The sequence below is a fragment of the Trachinotus anak genome, unplaced genomic scaffold (assembly GCF_046630095.1).
Source record: "Trachinotus anak isolate AG129_WGS33_773 ecotype Australia unplaced genomic scaffold, CSIRO_AGI_Tana_v1 ptg000017l, whole genome shotgun sequence".
Taxonomy (NCBI): Eukaryota; Metazoa; Chordata; class Actinopteri; order Carangiformes; family Carangidae; genus Trachinotus; species Trachinotus anak.
Genome location: NW_027273868.1, coordinates 2,077,847 through 2,102,813, shown reverse-complemented (window position 1 = coordinate 2,102,813; position 24,967 = coordinate 2,077,847). Strand labels below are relative to the sequence as shown.

Below are 24,967 nucleotides of genomic sequence, written 5' to 3'. Positions count from 1 at the left end.
CATTGACCCTCATGCTGAACATCGTGGAGGTCCTTTAAACACCTGACTTGTATGGCCCTCACAGAGGACTCCTATCCCAGCTCCTTTATGATGAACCAGTCACACTCACCTGATGAGCAGATCTCTCAGGTTGGCAAACTCACAGTGAGCCACGTTTTCAACTGTGAAGAGAGAGAAGGATTTAGAAGTCAACCCATTACCATAATACTGACATACAGAGCAGTCTTCAGACTGCTTCACTTCACACTTTGTCTTTTGCTAAAATCACTGAAACTAAGCAGAAAATGAATTTAAATGATTTTAGCAAAAGGCTGCAAATTAACAAACAGTGAATAGGTCTGAGGAATCCATTGGATATATCTGTATGTTTTATCAAATATCAGAGTGACAGCACCCGCACTTTGTTTGTATTAACACGAATGCAGCAACATTAAAGCTCCATATTTTATCTTTTATTTAACACTAATCATCAGAAGATATATTTGTGGTTTTAAGAACCAAAAACCATCTCAGTGTAGTTTTACATCTCCTCTCTCAGGCTTCTCTCTGGAGCTCTAGTAACAATAGATCAGTCAGACAATTAGAAGAGAGGATCTGAGCCTCTCTTCTGATTGGCTGACTGTTTTCTGAGAGCGGTGACTGCTTTGTTGTGACATTACAAAGTTCCAGGAGCTGGTTTTAAGGCTCAGTTTTGGAATACAGGCTGTGTGCATTTCTCTGTGGACTGAGGCTTTGATACTTTCACAGTATTAATATAGAACCTAGACCTGCTTTATAATCACAAACACATGGACATCTGCCTTTAGACTGGGTGGACCTTTAACAGGAGCAGATCAAAACGAGGTTAAAACACCACTATGGCCAGTTCTACATATCAACCAGAGGGAGGGAGAAATAAAGACCTGTCTCTAATAAACACCTGTTACCTTCTGCAGGTGATGTAAATAAAGGCCCTGGTCTCTGTTTGAGTAAATACAGCAGCTAAAAACTGTTGTGGATCAGCTGTAAACAGCACCCGATGATGTAATAGAGACTGTTTGCACCAAGTCATTTTGAAAGAGCAACAGCCAAAATGAAAAGACCAACACTTGGCCACTTGACCAATGGAGTAACTTCATCACTCAACTCTACTTTTTTATTTCTATTTCAGTTTTTTGAAGGAAGAGAGTTTGAAGAGACTTGAATGTTAAAAGTATTTCAGGTGTTCCACTGTGGACACAGCTCTCTCTCCCTGTGTGGACATGATGAAATATCATGACTAGTTTTGAAACATTGTTGCCACTGAAGCAGGAAATGACATCACTGCTGTGGGTACAGGGGCCACCGCGGTGGTTTCATCCCTGTGGCTGTGGAGAACCTGTAGGTCAGACTCCAGTGGGAGGTGACGGTGTCGTCCTCACACCTGTCCTCCAGAGACAGCAGATGAACTGAAGTTACTGAACCTGCAGCTGCACCTGCTCACCTGCTCTGCCACAGGTGAGATCACACTCTGTCCACACAGGTAACAGTAACAGGTAAATGTTAACACCAGGTGTGATGTCTTACCTTCAATGATTCCCCACTTGGTTTTACGGCCTAGCACCTTGTTTCCATTCACCTGGTGCTCCTTGTCCGTCCCCACCACAGCAAAGGGGATGCTCTCCTGGACACAGTGAGGACCACTCAGTCACTTTAAATCTCTCAGCTGGCTCAGGTTACAACATGATCACAATGTAAACTACGATAATTATATTGAAAGAATAAATATTAAAACAGTGAGCTGTGATGAGCAGTGTGACCTTTAACAAAGAGTTTTCACAGCGCCTCTTACTGACCAACAACAACAACAACAACAACAACAACAACAACAATGAGAAGACAGCCCGGGTGTGAGTGCGCTCTGTGAGTCAGCTGTTGGTGGAGACATTACCCTGATCCTGTCGTTGAGGATGTGCTCCTCTGGATCCTCGTCGTACTCTTTCTGGGGGTAAACATGAATCCCATTGGCTGCCAAGTCTTGTCTTATCTGTCAAAAGGTCAAAGGTTAAACACATGTGAGATGGGGTCAGGTCAAGTTTACAGCCATGGGCCTTGTTTTCCACACATGACATTTGCACTGTCTGTTGTTAGTGTTGGTGGAGATGGAGGTGGAGGAGAGGGGCCACCAGGAGGAGGCCGCACAAAGAGAGGCGGTGGTGTTCTGCTGCCAACCTCATCACTTTGTCAAATTCTTCAAGCAAATGTGCAGCGATAATGAAACACTTGAAATGTAAATTAACTAATTTAATTAAAACGGAATGTGTTTAATTAAAATGAATAAATAATGTGTGATGTATTTAAAACAGGAACTTGTCTATAAATTCATATGACCGACAGTATCTGTTCTCCACAGCTGTTTTACACTGGATGAAAAGTTTCTTCTTCAGTTCATTAAAGTCCTGCAGCACCTGATTGGCTCAGCTGTTTCAGAGTGATGAGACCAGTGATTGGCTGAGAGAGATTTATTAATCATCACACCCTCCAGTTTAATAATAATAATAATAATAGTGGTGGAGATTATTTTGGTCATGTTGAACAGTCAGAACATCCTCTGGAGGAAGAGAAAGTGACAGTTGTGTGTGTGTGTCTGTGTGTGTGTGTGTGTGTGTGTGTGTGTGTGTGTGTGTGTGTGTGTGTGTTCCCTCACCCTCTCCTTGAACTCCTGCCTCTCCTCGATGGTGAGCGTGTCAGCTTTGGCAATGACGGGTACGATGCTCACGATCTTCCCCAACCTCTTCATGAACTCAATATCGATGGGACGTAACCTGGAAACAGTTTGGACGACAATGAACGTGTGTTACACAGAAATAAAACAAAGACTGTGGATACACAGAGAACACCAACCCTAACCCTAATACATACTGTTCATAAATGTTGGTTTTGGCCTTTTCATGGATTTAATGACAATATTAAAAAAAAAACATAAAAAACATCCTGATACATCTTGGAGAACTGATAAAGAGAACACTCAGGAATCACTGACACGTGCCCTGGTCCTTCTACTTCAGTCCACCTGAACTCAGACTGGATCCTAACCCACCAACATTTCTCAGTCAGTCAGTCAGTCAGTCAGTCAGACAGTTGGTCAGTCATCAGTCAGTCAGTCAGTCAGTGAGTCCACCCTTTTCCTGGTCCAGCCTGAAATGGTTCAAATATTCATCCGAGACACCTCCATGAGAACGTGTATGACTGTGACTGAGACCACAGAGTACAGTGGAGTGTGATGCTGCTCCCAGCCTTGAACCAGCACTGACCGGTGTCCTGTGGCAGGGAGGAAGTAGATGCAGCAGTGGACTCTGCTGTCAGGTATTCTCCTCTTACGGTTCACATGCAGCTCCTCTCTCAGGTACTTCTCATACTGCTCATTGACGTACTTCACTATGGGCTCCCAGCTGAGGAGAGGAGAGGACGAGAGGAGGGGAGAGGAGGAGCGGATGTCAGCTGAAGTGGGAGTTGAGGAAGAAGAAGAAGCCTTCAGGCTCTATTTGAACAGTCTAAAGCTGATGGTCTGAAGTGTGTGTTTGGTGCATTTAGAGTGTGTCCACATCACTTTTGCTGTTTTACCAGCAGAGGAAACTGCTGCTCCAGGTTCATGGTTCAAAAGACTTGAACTACATTCATTAATCATGGGAGTGTCCCAGGCATAACATTCATTGAACATAAAACATAAAATCAGATCTCCATGTCCCATTCCCTTTAAAAGCCAGGTGAGCCTGTTGCACCTTGGTGTATTACAACATCACTACATGATCCAGTCCTGGAGAGCACCACCTCCTCCTCTCACTTGTCCTCCCTTGGCTCCGCCCTCCTGCCACTTACCAGTTCTCGTTGTTGATCTGGTCTCCAAACCCCGGAGTGTCGATCACTGTCAGCTTCATTTTCACCCCCTTCTCTTCAATCACTGCACAGAGAGGGACAGGGGGGGGGTTATCATTCAGCAAATCCTCATGCTGAGGTGTCAAATCTGCAGCCAGCGTGCAACTACACAAACAAGCAGAAAATAAAATCACATCCTGATCTTAGCTGCTTTCTAATAGAAATGAAAAGCAGATGCCACCACAGGAGATAAACCACAGACTGTGAGAGAGGAAGGAAGAATTTTCAAAGTAAAGTTTCCAGGTAAAGGTAAAAAAATAAAACACAACACACACTGATGTCAAAGACAGTAGGTGCAGACAGTAACGTGACCTTGTTGAGCAGTAGTGGGTGATGGGTAATCAGCTCAGTTTGGTCATGGACTGTCCAGTCTTGGACTCCTGTGTGTGTCAGTGTCAGGTTCAGGGATGAGGCCCAGGACCGGACAAACAGAAGTGTGTTGGTATGATGATGACATCACAGTGATATGTAACTCAGGTGGGTGTACAGCGTGTGGCCACGTGTGAGTGTGTGAAGAAAGAAAAGACTGTCATTTGAGACCGCTGCCATTGCTGAGTAAGGCCACAGGAATCCTCTCTGAGCGGAAGGATGACAGCAAACATCTGGAACCTGGTTATTAGGATTTTCACAAACCTGCAATAAAGTCCCCCTGTGTGGGGCCTACACCAGTCAGCCAGTCCACAGCACAGTACAGGGACTGGTTTCTCTGGTTCACACACCTTCAGCCTGAGGACAAGATCTGACTAGATCTGTGAGAACACACATCTGAATCTAAAGTCTGTGTTAGATATGACCTGATAGAATCATCATCATCATCATAATACACCACATGAGGGAGTTAATGATGTCAACTGTCAATTATGTTAAATGTTTTCATGATTCCTCAGTCATCATGTCTTCCATATATATATATATGTATGAAAGAGCCAGCCAGGCATGTGTGTGCATGTTCACACTCCTGGGTAATCACCTCATGAAGCAGACATGACTGTCAGATGATTATGAAGGTTACAGACACTGTCAGACCTCAGTTCCTCCACCAGAAAGAGGTTCTCAGATGTTCTTCAATCCAGAAAGATGCAGACTGAAAGGCTTCAGTGTTGAACACAGTCTGAACACCTGGTTCTACCTGTCACCTATTAGTGTCACAGAGACATTACACTTTACAAAGAATAAACCATGTTGATTACTTCACTTCAATGACAAATTCAGTCTGTTCACAGTTCAGCAGCAGTGGATTTCAGACACACACACACAGAGGACACTATCTCAGTTTGTTCACCCTGCTCTACAAAGTTACGGCCTGTATCTGACTTCCTGACGTCTGCTCTCCTGTAGACTGAACTGAAGCGGCTACAAAAACACAGTCTCGGTATTTGGGCTGTGTAGTTCATGCTGGTGCTGGAGGTTTGAGCTTTATGTTGTTCCTGCGTAGACCTGGGTCTACTCCTCTAAATGAACTGAGTAGTTTGAGTATTTGGTGTTGAGCATCCCTCAGGCCACTAGAGTGCAGAGCACACGAACATGATACTGCAGTGAGTGGAGTAAATCAACAGGCTTCATTATCCTGCTAAAACATGACGATTATCACCAATGAAATCTGGTTTCCTGTGATAAATGTGCTTCCTGTGCATTATTTTTTATAGTAAATGAACAAGTGTGTATGTTGCATCATCACAGTAACAGAAATAATAAAAAAAAACCTGAAGATAACAGATGTATTTAAGTCAAAACACTGAACACTAACAGGCTCTCAAAGTCTAACTATCAAGCAAACTGCAGCAGGGGTTCTAAGTCCAAGTCCAAAGGCATCAGGAGTAGTATCCACAGGCCAACAAGCACCGACTCTACTGTGACTCTGGTGTGTGAACGACAGTGATGAGCAGAAGCTCCCAAATGGTGTCTTCTGTTTTCTGTAGCATACAGGCTGCAGATCAGAGAGTACAGGAGGTGTTGTTGTTGTAGGATTTCTCCTTTGTGTTTTGGGTGATTAGAGAAAATAAGCAACAGTTTCTGATCCTGACAGGTTTTGTTCAGTAGGATAATCTTCACTAATGACACCACTTAATGATGTTTGAAACCTAAATACAAAAAGCTCATGTTAGGCTATAAACCAAATGCACCACGGTCACATGACTTCACCGTCACCACCACTGAACTTCAACCTGTAGTTAGATTTAGCTCTGAGCTCTTCTACAGAAGCCTTTCCTCTGACAGAGTTAGTGACAGTTTGTTGTAGAAACACAGCGAGGCTGTAAAGGTGGACTGGTGAGGAGGTCGGTTTCATGTTGGACTGATGACGTTTAACTTCCCTGACAACCTCCATAGTCTCATCTAGACACCGGCCTTTTTTAATAGACAGAAAAGATAAGACAAGACAAGACAAGAAATCGGGACTGTTCAATCAATGTCTTGAGCTGGTGTTAAACACAGACTTCATTTCAGTCCTCAACCAAAAACACATTCAAACAACCAGACACTCAGGACCAGGGGACCAGAGAAGTTAAAATGTGACTAATTTCTGGTTGTAGGACTCATTCCTGCAGAGCTCTATACAGGTTTGTAGTACTGAATGGTCTAGAGTAAGTCCTGAGGGGAAAACGTGTGTCAGTCACTACCCTCTTAGAGCTAAAGGTTGTCACGCAGTAAGCAGGTGAGGTCTGTAAGACTATTTCAGTTTGCAATGCTTCCATTTATTTGGCTGCCAGTTAGTTCGAAGGTGAAAACTGTCATTTTAGACTTCAGAGATCGTGCACATGGCTACTTCCTGGAGCTCAAACGTACCTCACGTATCAAACTCCAGTAGAAACGATTAGTTTCCTCATTTTCAGCCAATGCTAGTTACAGTATTGTCTGGCTTGGTAATCTGTGTGGTCATCTCCTCACTCACTGCAGTCTCTACCACAGAAGCACAGCTAACTAAACAGCTGAAGTGAGAGCGCCACATCATTTTCAAGCTAGCTGCTGGGACAGCCTTGCTAGCCTTAGCTTAAACTAAAGCTTAGTTTAATTCTTAATTTTCCAATAGTTGTTGACTGGAAACAAAACAGACAATTTGAAGAACTGACAATTTGCTTTTTTGATAATGTATTGATAATGTATTAAAAAAGTAGCAGCTAAAGAGAAAAGGACAGCTAAACTCCTGCTAAAGGTAGCTAGCTTAGCAGATCTCTGCAGCTATCTCATTGTTTAATGAATAGCAGGTGATTTGGTGGTTAAGCTACTTTTAAATCAGATACTTCATAGTGTGAAATTGTAAATTAATGTACCTGGACAGAAACAAACACAGAAACCCCTGATTTCGATAAACTATGGACTGTAAATAATAATGAAGCTCATTAATTTTGTTGTTAAAGATGTTAAATGGAGCAGAGATCTGGGAGAACAGTCTGTTGGTACATACTACACAAGATTATCCAAGGACAGAGTCTGTGTTCACAGGTCTGATGTTTTGGGGAAAATAATCAGGATAAAAAGACATAAAATTAAAACACAACAACCTTTCTGTCTGTTCTATTGTAAACTTTACATCCTTTTTTCTCAGTTTCATTGCTTCTGCAGTTTCTGCACTTTGTCTTGTGTTATTATTGGGAACCAATAGTACAGCATTATAATGTCATTTTAATAAACAATATTTAGGCAGAACATTTTAACATCAGTTACTGTTCATCTGTTGTGGTGATTTTAATGTTTTTGGGGATGTTTGACAGAATGAAACTTCTTTCAATCAGCTGGAGATTTTATTTGACACACATGGGATCTCTCTCTCTTTCTCTCTGTCTCTCTCTCACACACACACACACACACACACACACACACACACACACATAACACACTTTGTAATGGACTTTACAGTTGCTGGAGGGTCGTTTCCAGGATTTATAGGCAGTGAGTTAGCAACTGTACACGAATGACTCCAGAGATGAAGCTTCAGGGAAGTTTCCACCATGAGAAGAATTTTTTTACAGAAACAAGAGCTCGAGGTGAAGAGACTGAACATCTCTCAGTGTGACCCTGAGGCAGAGGTGGTACATGTAAAACCTCTCTGTACAGGTATCTCAAAGGAGTTTTAAATCGAAAGCAACTGGACTTGGTTATTTGTCTAGGAAGAAGTTTTACCTCTCATCCAGGCTCGGACCAGTCCCAGCCTGGTCAGGTGCGAGAAGGAACTGATGAAGCCTCTTGGATGAGAGGTGAAACGTCTTCCTAGACAAATAACCAAGTCCAGTTGCTTTCGATTTAAAACTCCTTTGAGATACTATGACCTGGACAAATGAGAATATTCACAGGCTCTCTGTACAGGTGTGAGTCAGAGGTGTGGCTGAAGGCTGACACAGAAACACATCACTGTCTTTAAAAGAATGACGGTGACCACATCCTGTTGCAGAATGATAGACAGTGTTTGACCAGTGATGAAGAGCTCAGAGTCAGCTCTGCTTCATGTAGGATTTAAAGAGGGAAACAGATCAAGATCCAGTTTCACTCTGACAGTCCTGTCATGTGGAGGCGAGCCTCACTTCCTCATCACACCACCTTCACTTCACGATAGACCTCAGGCTGATGTGTGGTCCAGAGCAAACTCTTCACCTCCTCCTCACCTCCACCTGTGTCTGTCTGTCTGTTGGTTTGTTTGTATGTTTGTTAGTGTGTTTTTTGGTCAGCAGGATTACACAGAAAGAACTGATTCACAAACCTGGTGCAGGGATGGGTCATGGACCAGGGAAGAACTAATTACATTTTGGTGTCGATCATCGTTAAAGATGTCGATCCAGGATTTATTTTAACACTCTCCTTAACATTGTGAGTTTGTTTTTTACATTGTTGTGAAGTCTCAGGGAATAAAGTTTGGATCTGTATCAGTGCTTGAAGTGGAAAAAAGAGTGCTGGTGCTCACCTGTGCATCAGCTGATGAAAGCAAAACATTATTAAATTCTAAATTTCTATAGTAAATGAAAGATGCTATGAAATAAAGTTATTGCTATGTTCACAATATACAGTAAATGTATTTTCTCAAAGGAACCATTTCCCAAAGTATTAATTTGATACTGTAAATTGTATATGTGGTGTGTGCAGTGGAGTTACTCCTTGTGATTATTACTGTCACACTTTGACACATTTTGGCTCATTAAACAAGCATCAGAGAACTTTTACTAAGCATAGACAGACTCTACTAGCAGCCCACTTCAAGCACTGATCTGGATTTAAAACAGAGTGTATAGGACTGTCTGACTTCTAGACTTCCATTCTAGGTAAATACCTGTCTTCATCACACTTTGACATACAGAGACCGTCAACCTTCACATACGTGTGACAAGCTCCTCTAACAGTCTGAGTTAGTGTGTTAACTGCTCACACACAGATCCTCTGTCACTCTCACTGATCCTGTGAAGAGGTCAGAGAACACAGAGGATGATGGGAAGAAAATCACGACCATATTTAGTCTTTTAGCTGCAAAGCTGTCGTCACGGTCTGTTACTGTACATCTGCACCAGAGCACAGGTTTTCATGTTTCACTGTTTTAATGTGAACGTGTCCTGAATGTGACAGGAATTTAAACAGTAGAAGACCTGGTGGTGGGGGGTGGAGGGGGGGCTGGCTGGAGTGACGAATGAAGAAGAGCATTCCTCTAACAGTGTGTGTGTGTGTGTGTGTGTGTCGGGGGGTGGGTTGTTTTTGGCCTGAGGTTTTCTTTAGAAGCGAAAAATGCGCGCACACACACACACACACACACACACACACACACACACACACCTCCACCTGTGTGTCATATCACTGAACTGTTACTGCACCATCACACAATAACTGTATCGTGTGTGAGCGAAAGTGCAGGATATTTCATCTTATCTATACCTGCCTCACACCAACAGATGATCACACCTGATGTCTAAGACTAATTACAGGAACAGGGTTCTAAAAGAACCTCTGAAGAACACTGTCTCCTCAGATCTGGTCTGGGTTGTGTCAGGTAGAGATGTTGACTGCACTTACACTCGAGGTTTAACACGCTAACATTCGCTAATCTGTGCTATATAAGAGCAGTCTGTTTCGCTTGTTGCACAACTGATGTCATCAAAGGTCATCCCACTGTATGGAGAAACCTCTGTCTGTCCTGCTCACATGATCCACTTCAGACTGTGTGTGTGTGCTGTTGAGGAAGTCCAGTGTCATGAAACATAGTGAAACATAAAAAGGAAACGACGGTCAGTGCTGACGTTAGGGTTTGGGCCACTCATCCACTCAGCATCAATTACAACACCAGCCCATGGCAAAGATGGCTGTACCGGGTCAAAGCGTGGAGAACTTTAAGTCAAGTTGTTCAGTAAAAATACTGATTCTCCAGCTCAGGGACAGAGCTGCTCGAACACAGTCACTGGGGCAGAACTAATGCAGTGTAATACAACAGGCCTGTTATGAGGATTATAATGTATTATGCTGCACTGCCAGGATTATAATCGTCAATCAGTCAACATCCTCTTAAACAGATTTATTACAGAACAGGTTTATTACGGGCCTGTGTGTTTTATCTCAGTGGACCTGATGAATCTCAGCTCCAGTAGTTTCTGATCAGGTATCTGACCAATAGGGTCTGTTATTATGATCATAATGATGATACGACAGCATTGATATGGAAATCAGATGATGATGATTAGATGACTTAATGAGCATATTTTAAACAGCCACTACTCTAGTCAACATCAGGACCCTACCATTACACTGAAATCATCTATCTAATGATTCCATTAATCAGACCTGTTCATTGATTTATTATAACGACCATAACGACCCAATACACCTAGAGAGACAGAGGCGAGGGTCTACCACAGTGTTAATGGTTATCTGACATCATCTCATGTTCTCATCACATCCTGTAGATCAGCAGATTCTGCTCTGTGAACCTCTACAAGAGACAGCTACAGCTCTGATAATACTTTACTGGGAAACAATGTCATCTGATTCCAGCATCACAGGGTATGGTCAGATGCTTTGTGGCACCTGTAAACACACCTGGAGTACACCTGTGCATCAGTGCAGCAGGAGGAGGAGTTAAACCAGGATTTATACAACAGGTCACAGAGGGTGTGATTAAAAAAAACCCTGCAACACAACACAGCTGACCCATGATGTCCACACCTGTGTGTGTGTGTGTGTGTGTGTGTGTGTGTGTGTGTGTGTGTGTGTGTGTGTGTGTGTGTGTGTGAAATAAACTGGTTTAATCTAAAACAGATGTGCAACAGCTGTAAAACCACAGACCAGGTCTGTGGAAGCTGATTCCTGTTCATGAGATGAGAAGTGAAAGGAAAAGTGACAGGAAAGGAGGAAGTGAGATCATGAGGTATAAAACTCCTCAAACTAAGAGAAACTGTGTGTGTGTGTGTGTGTGTGTGTGTGTGTGTGTGTGTGTGTGTGTGTGTGTGTGTGTGTGTGTACTTGTACTTGCTACATAGTAAGGACCAAAAAAAGTATTTTACTAACAGAGTGAGGACATTTTGGGAAAGTGAGGACATTTTGGCCGGTCCTCACTTTTTGAGACACCTTCAAATCACATGTAGAGGGTTAAGACTTGGTTTTAGAGTTATGGTTAGAATTAGGTTGAGGTTAAGGTTAGGGTCAGGGTTAGGGTTAGGCACTCAGTTGTGATGGTTAAGGTTAGGGTAAGGGGCTAGGGAATGCATTATGTCAGTATGTGTGTGTGTGTGTGTGTGTGTGTGTGTGTGTGTGTGTGTGTGTGTGTGTGTGTGTGTGTGTGTGTATGTGTGTGTGTGTGCGTGCGTGGACTCACTGTGGCTGACTGAGTGCAGTTTGACTGTTTTGCAGATTTTCTCTTCGTAGTTGGGGGTGCAGGACTTCCGGCTGACTTTGGACTTGAACAGAGTGTTGACCAGTGTGGACTTCCCCAAACCGCTCTGACCTGCGGACACACAAACAGCACTATTAACCACCTCCACGTGTGTGTCAGAGTGTGTAGGAACAAGAGACACCACAACTCCCTCAGATTGAAGCTCATGGCTCATCACCAGTCTCCATGTGTACGTGCCCTAATGTGCACAGCTTTCCAGCCAGTGTTACAGCATCATTGTATTTTCTGCAGACACAGGTACACGAGTGTCCACGAGGGTCTGTGTGAGGTAAGTTTCATTGTTGGAGGTTCTGGTGCAGACACACTGCACTACACAGGTACCAACTGTGCATAAGCTGGAAATCAAACATGGCTGCTGAGGCTGTGGGGAGGTCTACTGCCTCAGCTGCTTTGAAAACCACTGACGTAGTAACGTAAAGAATGCTTTCTCCAAGCAGAGTGCACATAAAAACATCTACACATGAAAACATCTACACATGAAAGTATTTACACATCCCCGGTGTCCACAGGCCAATATCACTGAAGCCTCAGGTGACAGCTGTTGGGTAAGAGAGGGCCCAGTAACATGAAGATGCTCCCGCTTCACTGACACTGAGCGGGTTCAGGTGAGAGCAGCCTGGAGCAGATGTCGTCATTGGCTGTTTCGACCCTGAACCGACCCTCTTGTTGGTGGGTTGGTAACAGTGGTCAGCTCACCACCCATATGCCCCTGGTTTACAGCTCAGCTCTTCCCTTCACCAACCTGCTGCTGTTTCCCTCTCCAGTGCCTGTAAGCATCCTCCACACTGACTGTGCAGGAATCCTCTGCAGCCGACCTCGACTGGAGAAAGTCTGCCATCCCTTCTCTCTAGCTTCTTGTCCTGCCACTCTGGCGTCTAACAGCTTGTCTTGATCTGGTTGGGTCCATTTGTTGTTTTCAATCATCATGGGCCATTTTATTCTTTCCCTTGTTGGTTGGTTGGATTTCTAGGGTTAAGACATGTTCCTGCTGTGGCCTTGAGGTTCTTCCTGTCTGGACTCAGCAGGTGCTGCCAACAGAAGCTGGTAAAGCTGTTAAAGCTGTTCTAATGAAGATATCTCTGTTACAAGTCTATAAAATGACTGTGTGTGATGTGAAAGACGATGAACCATCAGGATTATTGACAGCTCAGTGTCTCCAGCTGCAGGCAGGGACGACCTGCTCAGTAACAAACAGCAGAGTGTGTCTGCCAGATGTTTTCCTCTGGAGTGGATGGAGACGTACCTGATCACACTCAGCAGACTGCTCATCTCAGTGTGTTGGCATCCATGAATTAAAAATAATAACTTCCTGTTTACAGTCACAGAGGGTATTTGTGTGTGAGTGTGGCAGGAAAGAGCAGCCAACCCAGACTCACAAACCACTTCCTCCTCATACTCTCCTGCTTCCTCTTCTAATATGTTGGGTAAAATATATCAGCTCAAATCACGTACACATACACACACACACCGGTGACCTGGTGGCCATCGTGTGAGCTCTGCCATTGGTCAGACTGAAAGCTTGCTACGGTGGAGAGCTCTGCTTATTGGTTCAGAGGAGGCTGATCTCACTGAGGAGCTCTGTGATTGGTCACAGCAGGGTGGCTGAAATCAGTGAAAGAACATTTTAGCAATGTTGGCTCACACACAGAGAAAAGATGCATGAGAGGCAGGGAGCTGGTGTGTTTGTGTGTGTGTGTGTTTGTGGGTGAGAACTGGCACAGTGGCAGGTGAATGAAGTGAGACGCAGCTCTGCTGAGGAGGTGAACACAGCTGGTGTGTTCTTGAGTTTCAGCCTCTTTTCTACAGATGAGGTAGAAAGTAAAGTCACTGACTGACAGCTCCTCTTCCTCGTCCTCCTCCTGCTGCAGTGTTGTTGTCGTCACTTTCAGCTAATTCATGTTCATTCCTTGAGTTGGCCACAAGATGGTTTCTTTAAGTAACACTGTTCAGACCACATGTTGACAAATTCTTTTAGCAGTGTGAAATGTGTCCTGGACCACACTGAAGGACTGCCTCCTCTACTGCTGTCCTCTGACGGACCGCATCCCCTACTGATTGTTTTGAGTCTGTCACTGTCTGATTGGCTAAAAACAACAAAACATATTTATTTGCATACAGAGCAGGGAAGTGACAGCTGATCACAAGAGTTCACTGGAGACACATGTTAAAAACAGGTGTGAACAGGTGTGAACAGGTCCTTTATAACCTACTGAATTATTGAGTAGCAGTGTCACCAGTTTTCATCAGTTTAGAACCAGGTAAGTTCACCTGTAGATGGTGATGTAAGTACTGGGTTTCAACTAAGTTGACCTGCTAACAGTACAACTGTTAAAACCAAGGACCTTAAAACCTAAAAATTTTGTGGAAAAAAGTTATATGTTGTCAAGGTTGCTAGGCAACAAGAGCGGCATTTTGCGCCACAATGGTAACAGTGCACAGTGAAAACCCTCCATAGACTAGACCACCTCATTTCGGTTTGGTCTTTGCTGCAACTGTTTTTTTCTGCTGTTAAATTACCAAACGTGATCTGGACACGTCCTGAATGCACATGCACTGTGATCTTTGGACTGTTAAGACAGAGTCCTAGATTTCCTAAACAACAAGCCAAGCATCATTTTATCCTTTCTTTCCTTTCATTGTGTGGCTTATACCTGCACAATGAAGACAAATAACACCCAGAGTTTAATTGACATTGGGGGACACTCACCGACCACCATGATGTTGAACTCGAAGCCGGCCTTCATGGTCTTGCGCCTCATCTGGTCCAGCACTGCCTCGATGCCCACGTAGCCGAACAGGTCGGTGCCCTGGATGAAGCTCATCTGCTGGCCCGGCACCGACTGGCTCAGCTCCACCTTCACCTCTGCCTCCAGCTCCATCTCTTTCTTCATCTCGTCCTCCTCCATTCCCTTCTCCATCCCCTTTTCCTCCATCTCTGTACACACCTCCACACAGTTCTCCTCTTTCTCTGTCGTGGAATTCTGGGTATTCGTGCTGGCTGGCTGTCCTTCACTCTTGCCCTCAACCTCTTGCTCTTGTCCCATGATGCCACTCTCCTTCTCCTTTGCCTCCTCCATTGGGTTGAGCGGCTCGGTCTCCAGCTCTCTGGCAGTTTCTGTGGGTAAAGACAGAGATAAAGACGAGTTCACACGTGCTTCCTGGACGTTCAGACTCACTGTCAGGTCTGAACCATCGTACCTGCACAGAGACCAGAACCAGACCTGTGTTCACTGATGCTGATGGTGCTGTAGCAGCTCTGTACAGCTGATTAATACACTGCTGTTTGTCCACAAATATTTCCAGCTTGTCCCTCCCCCCGACAAACTTTAGGGGTGTTTTTTTTTTTAATTTACTCAGCAGAACGAGCCTAGCTGTTTCCCCCTGCTTCCAGTCTTTATGCAAAGCCAAGCTAACCACATCCTGACTCCAGCTCTGTGCTGGAGATGCTCAGATGTGACTGGAGTCAGTGAATGAGGCGACATCCACACGACTTCGTTTTAGTTTTAAACTCATGTCTTCTTCTACGTTTCAGTTTTAGTCTCAGCTGTTGTTCAGTTCAGTTCTCTACTACTCTACAACTGTCTTTGTTGTTCCTCCTTCAGAGGATTTACTGTAACTGATCAACTGAGAGGAGACAACCTGCTTCCTGTTTACACCGGCTCGCACATGTGATAGTGTGGATGGTGATTATTTCTGATATGGAGCTAAAACACTTATCTGGATGGACATCGATTTCAGTTTTAAAACAAAAACACTGTTTTGAAATGAAAATGTATCAGCGTGGCGAAGCCTGAGACACAAATACACACACACACACACACACACACACACACACACACACACACACACACACACACACACACAGAGGGGAGGTGAGAGAGAGATGAGTGTGATGTAAGAGGACAGGAGGAGCGCAGGGGGTGTTCCAGCTGTTCACGTGGTGAGATTGTTTTATAAAAATGTCTGAGGCTGTCAGAGCTAACAAAAAGAAGAAAGGGGAAGCTCAAGCTACGTTTAATTAACCTCTGCATGTATACATATATATATACAGTGCATCCAGAAAGTATTCACAGCGCTTCACTTTTTCCACATTTTGTTATGTTACAGCCTTATTCCAGAATGGATTAAATTCATTTTTTACCTCAACATTCTACACACAATACCCCATAATGACAAAGTGAAAAAAGTTTGCTTGAAATTTTTGCAAATATATCAAAAATAAAAAACAAAAAACATCACATGTACATAAGTATTCACAGTCTCTGCCATGACACTCAGAATTGAGCTCAGGTTGATCCTGTTTCCACTGATCATCCTTCAGATGTTTCTACAACTTGATTGGAGTCCAGCTGGGGTAAAGTCAGTTGATTGGACATGATTTGGAAAGGCACACACCTGTCTATATAAGGTCCCATAGTTGACAGTGCATGTCAGAGCACAAACCAAGCCATGAAGTCCAAGGAATTATGCAAGGATTGTATCGAGGCACAGATCTGGGGAAGGGTACAGAAATATTTCTGCAGCATTGAAGGTCCCAATGAGCACAGCAGCCTCCATCATCTGTAAATGGAAGAAGTTTGGAACCACCAGGACTTTTCCTAGAGCTGGCTGCCTGACCAATCTGAGCGATCAGGGCAGAAGGGCCTTAGAGGTGACCAAGAAGAAGATGGTCACTCTGACAGTGCTCCAGCATTGCTCTGTGGAGAGAGGAGTACCTTCCAGAAGGACAACCGTTTCTGCTGCACTCCACCAATCAGGCCTGTATGGTAGAGTGGCCAGACGGAGCCACTCCTCAGTAAAAGGCACATGACAGCCCGCCTGGAGTTCACCAAAAGGCACCTGAAAGACTCTCAGACCATGAGACACAAAATTCTCTGGTCTGATGAAACAAAGATTGAACTCTTTGGCCTGAATGCCAAGTGTCATGTCTGGAGGAAACCAGGCACCGCTCATCACCTGGCCAATACCATCACTACAGTGAAGCATGGTGGTGGCAGCATCATGCTGTGGGGATGTTTTTCAGCAGCAGGAACTGGGAGACTAGTCAGGGTCGAGGGAAAGATGAATGCAGCAATGTACAGAGACATCCTTGATGATAACCTGCTCCAGAGCGCTCTGGACCTCGGACTGGGGAGAAGGTTCATCTTCCAACAGGACAATGACCCTAAGCACACAGCCAAGATAACAAAGGAGTGGCTTCAGGACAACTCTGTGAATGTCCTTGAGTGGCCCAGCCAGAGCCCAGACTTGAACCTGATTGAACATCTCTGGAGAAATCTGAAAATGACTGTGCACCGACGCTCCCCATCCAACCTGATGGAACTTGAGAGGTTCTGCAAAGAAGAATGGGAGAAACTGCCCAAAAATAGGTGTGCCAAGCTTGTAGCATCATACTCAAAAAGACTTGAGGCTGTAACTGCTGCCTAAGGTGCTTCAACAAAGTATTGAGCAAAGGCTGTGAATACTTATGTACATGTGATGTTTTTTGTTTTTTATTTTTAACAAATTTGCAAAAGTTTCAAGCAAATTTTTTTCACTTTGTCATTATGGGGTGTTGTGTGTAGAATTTTGAGGTATAAAATGAATTTAATCCATTTTGGAATAAGGCTGTAACATAATAAAATGTGGAAGAAGTGAAGCACTGTGAATACTTTCCGGATGCATTGTATGTATGTGTATATATGTATATGTATGTGTATATATGTATATGTATGTGTATATATATATATATATATATATATATATATATATATATATATATACATGGTTGTTTTAAAATGTGTCACATACAGTTTTATACATGCACAGTCACAATCATCAGTACATAATAATATTTACTTCATATCTGTATCGCACCAAATCAAATCAAACATTATCTCAAGGCTCTTTACAGGCTGAGGTCCAGACCTGACAATGAGCAGCCGATTAGATGTGGATGTAAACATTTCCATGACAATGGTTCAGGTGTGTGAGAGGTTCAGATGTGTTGGACACAGAGACTCAGAGAGAAAGATCATACATGTGCAACACAAACAAATCAGTCGTGTGTGTGTGTGTGAGATAAAACACACACACACTCAACCACAGGTAACACTGAGCTATATATGGTGCTCTAACACAAGCCACACACACACACACACACACACACACACACACACACACACACACACACTTCTTTAGACTTAGCTGGGCTATATCTAACAGAGATCTATCCTTTCTCTTATCTGTGTGTGTGTGTGTGTGTGTGTGTGTGTAGTCTGGCCTGTGCTGTAAGAGGATTGGATGTCATTTACAATCCCCATGAGAACTTGAAGCTGTGTGTGTGTATGTGTGCGTGTGAGTGTGTGTGTTTGTGTGTGTGTGTGTGTGTGGACGTACAAATACTCTCAAATACAATTATGACACAGACATCTGAAACCAGCATGACTGAAGGATGTCTGTGTGTTTCTGCATGACTGAAGGAGTTGGACCATTTTTCTAGGCCTTACTCTAACAGCGCGCGCACGCACACACACACACACACACACACACACAGGCTGATGGTTAGTGTTAGTCCACATAATTTAATCAGCTATAAATATCCAACTGTTGGACCATTGGTACAGAACTAATCCTCCTGAGTCAGACAGTGAAGGGCAGAGTAAGTCTGGGTTTTTGTGCATCATTACACTGTGCACTCTACTGAAGCGGGAAGTGTTTTACTTTGAAAATATACTATGATGAAAGCAGGAATGGGAGTGTATTTGCTGAATAAGTAATGAGGTTTACACATCAGCCTCCGAATTCTTCTATTCTAGCTGTGTTTTCAGCTTTTTGTGATGGTCACATGACTCTTAGCTGGTGCAGAGATGATGAAGGAGTCCTGTGCATTTGAGGCTGAGAGATAAGTGTTTCCACTTTTTGTAGCAGTGGCCCACAGCTGCAATGTCATGAAGTTGCATGACTCTGCAGAGGGATTTTACTTTGAAACTACAGATACAGGTGGAGACATGTGGCGACACTCTGACCACCAGTGTACTGGACACGAGCACCACCCGAGTGAATAAAACACTTCGTAGTCTGACCGCCCATCAGGAGCCTCATCGTCACATCCATAGAGTTCTCACTGTCCCTGTCTCTACCCTGTGTGTGTGTGTGTATGTGTGTGTGTGTGTGTGTGTGCCTGTGCTTCAGGGTGTGCAGGCTGTGTGTGTGTTCCAGGACGCTTCACTGACCTGAAAACATGCCATGGAGTTTTATTGGCAATTCAGTTTCATCAGAAAGATGCAGTGGACTGCATCATGGGAAATGTAGGATCTAGGGATGTTCATTTTGAATGTTTGTTCTGACTGATGGCTGACACGTGTTAATCAACTATTAACCAACAAGATTTAAATAATATGTAGTGTTAAAATGGACCAGAACGATCCGGACACACAGAGGCAGAAGAGAAGCCCACTGATCCAGGAACACACAAAGCTGCATGTTATAGATTGATGAGGTTATTATAAAGATCAGCTGTACGTGGAATTAAAAAGAGCAGAGGAGCAGAATCACTGGTTGAGCTGCGGAGAAATGATCTTCTGGTGTGAACAACCAGGCTGCTGCTCATACAACACAGAGTCAGACCGGCATTAAATCTCAAAGTAAAACAAAAAGACCTCAGGCCGACCTAAGGCCTCAGCAGACAGCTTGTTATGGTTTTTATTCAGACAACATGTCGACTGTGTGGGGTCAGTCTGGTCCTCAGTCTGTTAATGGTCAGACCTGTGGAGGACAGCCCCCCCCCCGATGGGACTGATGTCCCAGGATATTTAACTGTTTAAATGATGCAGTATTAATATGTCAAAATTAGTATTAATGGTTAATTATTACAACCATATAGGGACACAATAGGGATTAACAGTCAGGCTCTCAGTCTCTGTTAGATAGATTGAGACCATTAAGTGTGTGACACGTGTCCTTTACCTGGACGTGTGTTACTTTGAGATAAACTGAGAGACTGAGGTGTTCATTAACGATGAATCCTCATCAAGTTATCAGCCGACTTTATCTTTACATATTTAAAACACACAGAAAATACAGGAGTTATTTCTGTTTGTCTAATAAAAAGAAACTATTCTGAATATATTTGTTCTTTTACAGGTCACTCATTGCTGTCTTGTCTCTGAGTGAGGATGTTCTGGTGAATTTCATCTGCTGCTGCCTCAGTAACTGTGGAGATGTGGAGACAAAAGAAGAGAAGCACACACACCTTCACACACACACACACACACACACAGAGGATCGTGGTCACTGGAGGATTCATGTGAAAAGCAAACAGAGTGTGCGAGAGGAGAAAGAGACTGAAGGAGCCTCAGACACAGAGAGACACAGATTTATACTGAGATCAGTTAGAATACAGTCACTGCTGAGCAGAGTGTGTATGTTACTGTGATGAATTAAAGCTGAGGTAAATGCAGATAAAGTGACATGGTACAGTATATACATGAATCCCAGTGTGTCAGCCTGACTGTAAAGTACTGAGACTCATCAGGTGTTTGTTCAGTCTCTATGGGGACAGTATAGTAATAATATACAGGGTCTGAAGTGATGGAGTCAGCTGGTACTGTCCTGTCTCTGCAGTCCTGCTGAAGAGAGGAACGTACAGGGGCAGACAGGAAACAGGAGAGTAAAGAGACAAACAGGGACTTTGTGCTTATGAATAATATCACACACCTCCTGCCACCTTCATGACACATATTAGAAGTGTAGGTTAAAAAAACCACACACTGACAACAGATCTACAAACAGAGACACATTAGTTAGAGCTGGTGTGTCTCCTCAGGCCTCTGTCAGCAGCTGAGGTGGAGGTGAGTCTGTGCAGGCTGATGGATCAGTGCTGAGCTGACAGTGTGCTGAGCAGTGATGAGGTTTCATCAGATAGCTGCTGACATGGCTGAGGAGGGACAACCCACACAGATCTTTAGCAGGCCTGGAAGAGTTCTTTATATCGTGATACAGTCCAGCCCAAATATCACCATATACAACATTATCATATTTATAAAACATAATTATATTATTGTATGTGATGTTTCAGGTAGAAGTGATGCTGCCACTAAACAGCAGTTCAAGTTTTATTCCACACATATTGTAACCTGACGATATAACATGTTGTAACCTGCAGCTCAGTGTTTTCTCAACATCGTCCTCTACACACTCACGAAACAGTGACGACAAAGATCAGATGACAACAGAGCATCAGCAGTGACAGCCCCTCCCTCTGTGTTCTTTAGAGGTGTTAATGCTCTCATGAATATCAGCTTATATGGTGATTGTGGGGGTGGGATCACATTTTGAAACATTTGGGCTTTGGGTGGGACTGTCTCCTCTGAACAATTGTTTGTATTTAACAAATGGTGTGAAGGCCTTGTCACACTGGGATCAGCTGATGGAAGGTGAAGGTCTGCACAGAGACCTGATTGTGATTCACACTTTAACTAATGGATTCATGGTTTTAGCAGAGAAATGTTTACAGTGTAGCATCATGACAGAGCCATCCTCTGCTCCTGATCCACGCCACGCCACGCCACGCCACGCCACGCCACGCCTGTCCCTGTCTGAATGTTCCTTTAGTGGTGTGCAGATGCACCCTCTGACTGAAACCAGCTCTACGACACAACATGTGGCAGACGTCAAGAGATGAGCAAGATATGATGAATTGTAAAATATAAGGTGCACATGCTCAGACGTCTCAGCTTGAAGGTGTTCAGATGTACACAAGAGAAGAACCAGAAACAGTTGTGTTCTGAGAGAAAAGATCAAACCTATCACACTTTTGATAATCACTGTGTGTGTGTGTGTGTGTGTGTGTGTGTGATTGTTGGATTGTCTTCAAGATAGAACCTGGTTTAGGACTGTGGCCTTGAGTCAGACTCTCCACTGTGACGTGCCCGAGCCAAACCCACTCACTCAGGCCTCGTCAGTGACGGACCATGACAGCTTAGGTGTGAACCACAACCACACCGACTCAATCCCCTGAGGCTTTAAGTCCTGTTCAGCTTGGCTCGATCCTCAGCCTGAACCTACTACACATGATGAGTCAGGATTAACAACAGTGTGTGTGGAGATCAGAGCTCGGAGTCTGAGGGAGAGCTGGTCTAATGACAGAGACCTGTCTGAACAGTCAGGTGCTGATCTGACAGTTCAACTTGACTCATCTTCCACTGAAGCAGCCACAGAATGAAGCCTGGATCTACATGTCACAACTTTACTGAACCCACTGTTGGTCTTTCATCATACAGAGGTCAGACAGGTAATGAACAAAAACAACAGTAAATCCTCTGAAGGAGGAACAGCAAAGACAGTTGTAGAGTTCAAATCCAGAACTGAGCTGAACAACAGCTGCTGCAAAGACAACAAGGACAGTAACACTTTCATTCATTATCCATGTGGTTTCACACAAGAGCCAATCAGGAGCCACCGTGGGCGTCTACATCATCGCTTCCAAAGGTCTCTGTTTCTGTCCGTCCAGACTACAACACAACCTGGAGTTTTAGACTAAAATGGGTCCAGCAGCGTTTCTGAATGTCTCTGTTTGAGGGGCTGAAGACTCTGGAGGAGAGTGGACGGAGGAGGAAACGGAGAAGAAGAGACGAGTTTAAAACTGAAACGTAGAAGAAGAGATGAGTTTAACACTGAAATGTAGTCATGTGTAGTCTTCATTCATCCTGGTCGGTGTTTACATCCCACCACAGGCCACAGCAGATACTGTGTGTGGAGCGGACCAACCCGGACTCCTTAGTTATTGTCCTTGGTGACTTTAACAAAGGGAACCTCAGCCACGAACTGCCCAAATACAGACAGTTTGTTAATTGCCCGACCAGAGAGGGGAACACTCTGGACCACTGTTACACCACAATCAGTGGTGCTTATCACGCCGTCCCACGGGCTGCACTGGGCCACTCTGACCATGTCATGGTCCACCTGATTCCCACATACAGGCAGAAACTAAAACTGTGTAAACCTGTTGTTTACAAGAACCTCCAAGAACCTCCAACTGCACCAATCACCAGAACAAATTCCTTGTATGTGGAAACATACTTGGCAATAAAACTGATTCTGATTCTGATTCTGATTTTTGTGTTTTTTTAAAGTTATTTTTTTGGCCTTTTAATGCCTTTATTAGATAGGTACACTGAGAGAGTGACAGGAAAGTCAGGGAGAGAGAGAAGGGATGACATGCAGCAAAGGGCCACGGTTCAGACTTGAACCCGGACCGCTGTGGTTAGGACTGAGCCTTAATGGTACGATCTCTACAAGGTGAACCACCGAGGCGCCCCTAGGAAAGCTGTTTTCTAATGCAGCCACCAAACTACACACTAACAAGTGCCTGTCTGTCTCTCTGTGTGCCTGCAGTTCAGGGTGCACAGCTGCTGGGACAGAGCCAGATCGACCTCTGTGTAAAAGGGAGAGACATCGTGGTGGGACAGATGCTGACATCACGTCTCCGATTCTGATCTGAAATCACACACGTGTCAGCATCATGTCAGCTTTGTTTGGTTATAGGCTGAGTAAACAAGCAGAGGCTCCATGATGAGGCGTTGTCTGATCTGTTAAAAGAAGCTAATGAGCAGCTGCCTATCACTGTCACATGCTTTGAATCTGTAAAATCTTCTGCTTCATCAATCAGCTTAATCACAAAGCTGCAGCTCATCATCTCTGAGCAGCTGCTGTTACAGTTCATACTCCTACCAAGTTTGGTTTCTAATGACAGACCTGCTTACATGAGGAGGAAGGAAACACACACATACACACACACACACACACAATGAGCTGTTGACTTTCAGTCAGTTTCATCTTTACAGTTGATTAACACACATCTGGAATTAATGAACAAATGTGACATAAACAAGAACAGAGTCACTTCACCTGTAAACCTCTGATCCTCCCACAACACTGTCCTCACACCATACAGCTGACAGCTGATTGGACAGATTCAGAGATAAACTTATTGATCAAAGGAAAATACTGTTTGATATTGATTACTATCATTTGAGGTTCACAGTTAGGTCGACACTTTTCCCTCTTCTCCACACAGGAAGGTGAAACCGCTGATGACGTGTTGGAGGTGTGTTAGTCACTGACTCAGTCTGCCGCTCTGCTCAGCTCTCTCCATTCACTCAACAATAACTGTGACAAACACACTGCATGGCCAGTCACTTTTTCACAATAAAAGCAACCTGACAGTTCACCAGGAAAGAAGCTTTTAATGTGAAGCTGTAAAACAACAGTAGGAACTGTGTTTGAGCAGAGAGTGATCAGCTGTGATCAATCAGCTGTGATTGATCAGTGAACAGTAAAATCAGGGAACAGGAGTGACTGTGAACCGGTAGAAGCTACAGATGCTCTTCTCTCTGGTCACTGGCACAGACACCACTGAGGACAGGAGACCGTCACAGGTTGGTTGGGGGTCGTCCCTGCTACCAAGCAGGACCCCAGCAGTGCTGTCGGGCCCCGGTCGAATTCATTGTTCACATTCTTGGTGTGTTTCACTACAAATGAACTGATACTGAAAATAAAATGAGATGCAGCCTGTCTGTATTGTCTGTGTGTGGAGCAACCACCCTGCAGCAGTGGTTGTTGGATTCAGAAAGGATCGGTATTTATCTGTCACATCTTCCACAGAGTGGTGAACTAACAGCTGAGAGCAGCAGCTACATGAACATGTGCTGCATTCACTTTCCACCTGCGTGTTTTAAGCCCGAAGCAGAAGTTTCAGTCTGAACTTTAAGGCTCAGTCTGATTCAATGGCGAGCAGCCAGCCGAGGCCTAACAGCCCCCCCCACCCCCATTCTGACCGCCAAAGTGGACCAGTCCTGTCAGCCCTCATTGTTAGCTCAGGAGCCTGAGCGTACCCCGCTGATATCCATGGAGAACCAGAGAAACAAAAAAAAATTCCTACCTCCTCTCATTCACAGGAGCCGGTGGTGTGACTCTGTGGTCGGTGGCGAGCGTCCGAAAACTCTCTGCTCTCCACACCCCTCTGTCTGCAAAGTCTGTCTGCAGGGATGGTCCTGCTCTCTCTTTCCCTCTCTGAGCCTCTCTCCCTCACCCTCTCCCTGATTCTCCCTGATGTCAGGAGCAAGGCCGAGAGACACAGAGACAGAGAGAGAGAGAGAGAGAGAGAGAGAGAGAGAGAGAGAGAGAGAGAGCGAGAGAGAGAGAGGAGAAGGGAGGGGGTGCTGGTGGTTAAAA

General features: G+C 44.3%; 1 protein-coding gene across 5 annotated transcripts in view; it reads right to left on the bottom strand.

Moving 5' to 3' along the window:
• septin12 (septin 12) overlaps positions 1-24,967 on the bottom strand; it is a 69,731-nt gene that overhangs the window by 3,582 nt on the left and 41,182 nt on the right. For 4 of the 5 annotated variants that reach the window (XM_071501487.1, XM_071501488.1, XM_071501489.1 and 1 more), the window contains 8 exons: positions 14,460-14,867; positions 11,675-11,803; positions 3,838-3,919; positions 3,273-3,410; positions 2,666-2,783; positions 1,910-2,005; positions 1,546-1,642; positions 110-161 (listed from right to left, as the gene is read on the bottom strand). In XM_071501487.1, coding sequence (XP_071357588.1) covers positions 110-161; positions 1,546-1,642; positions 1,910-2,005; positions 2,666-2,783; positions 3,273-3,410; positions 3,838-3,919; positions 11,675-11,803; positions 14,460-14,867 — 1,120 coding nt within the window. Of the gene's footprint in view, positions 1-109; positions 162-1,545; positions 1,643-1,909; positions 2,006-2,665; positions 2,784-3,272; positions 3,411-3,837; positions 3,920-11,674; positions 11,804-14,459; positions 14,868-24,674; positions 24,819-24,967 lie in introns of those variants that run through there. The other variant, XM_071501490.1, reaches the window with a different exon arrangement.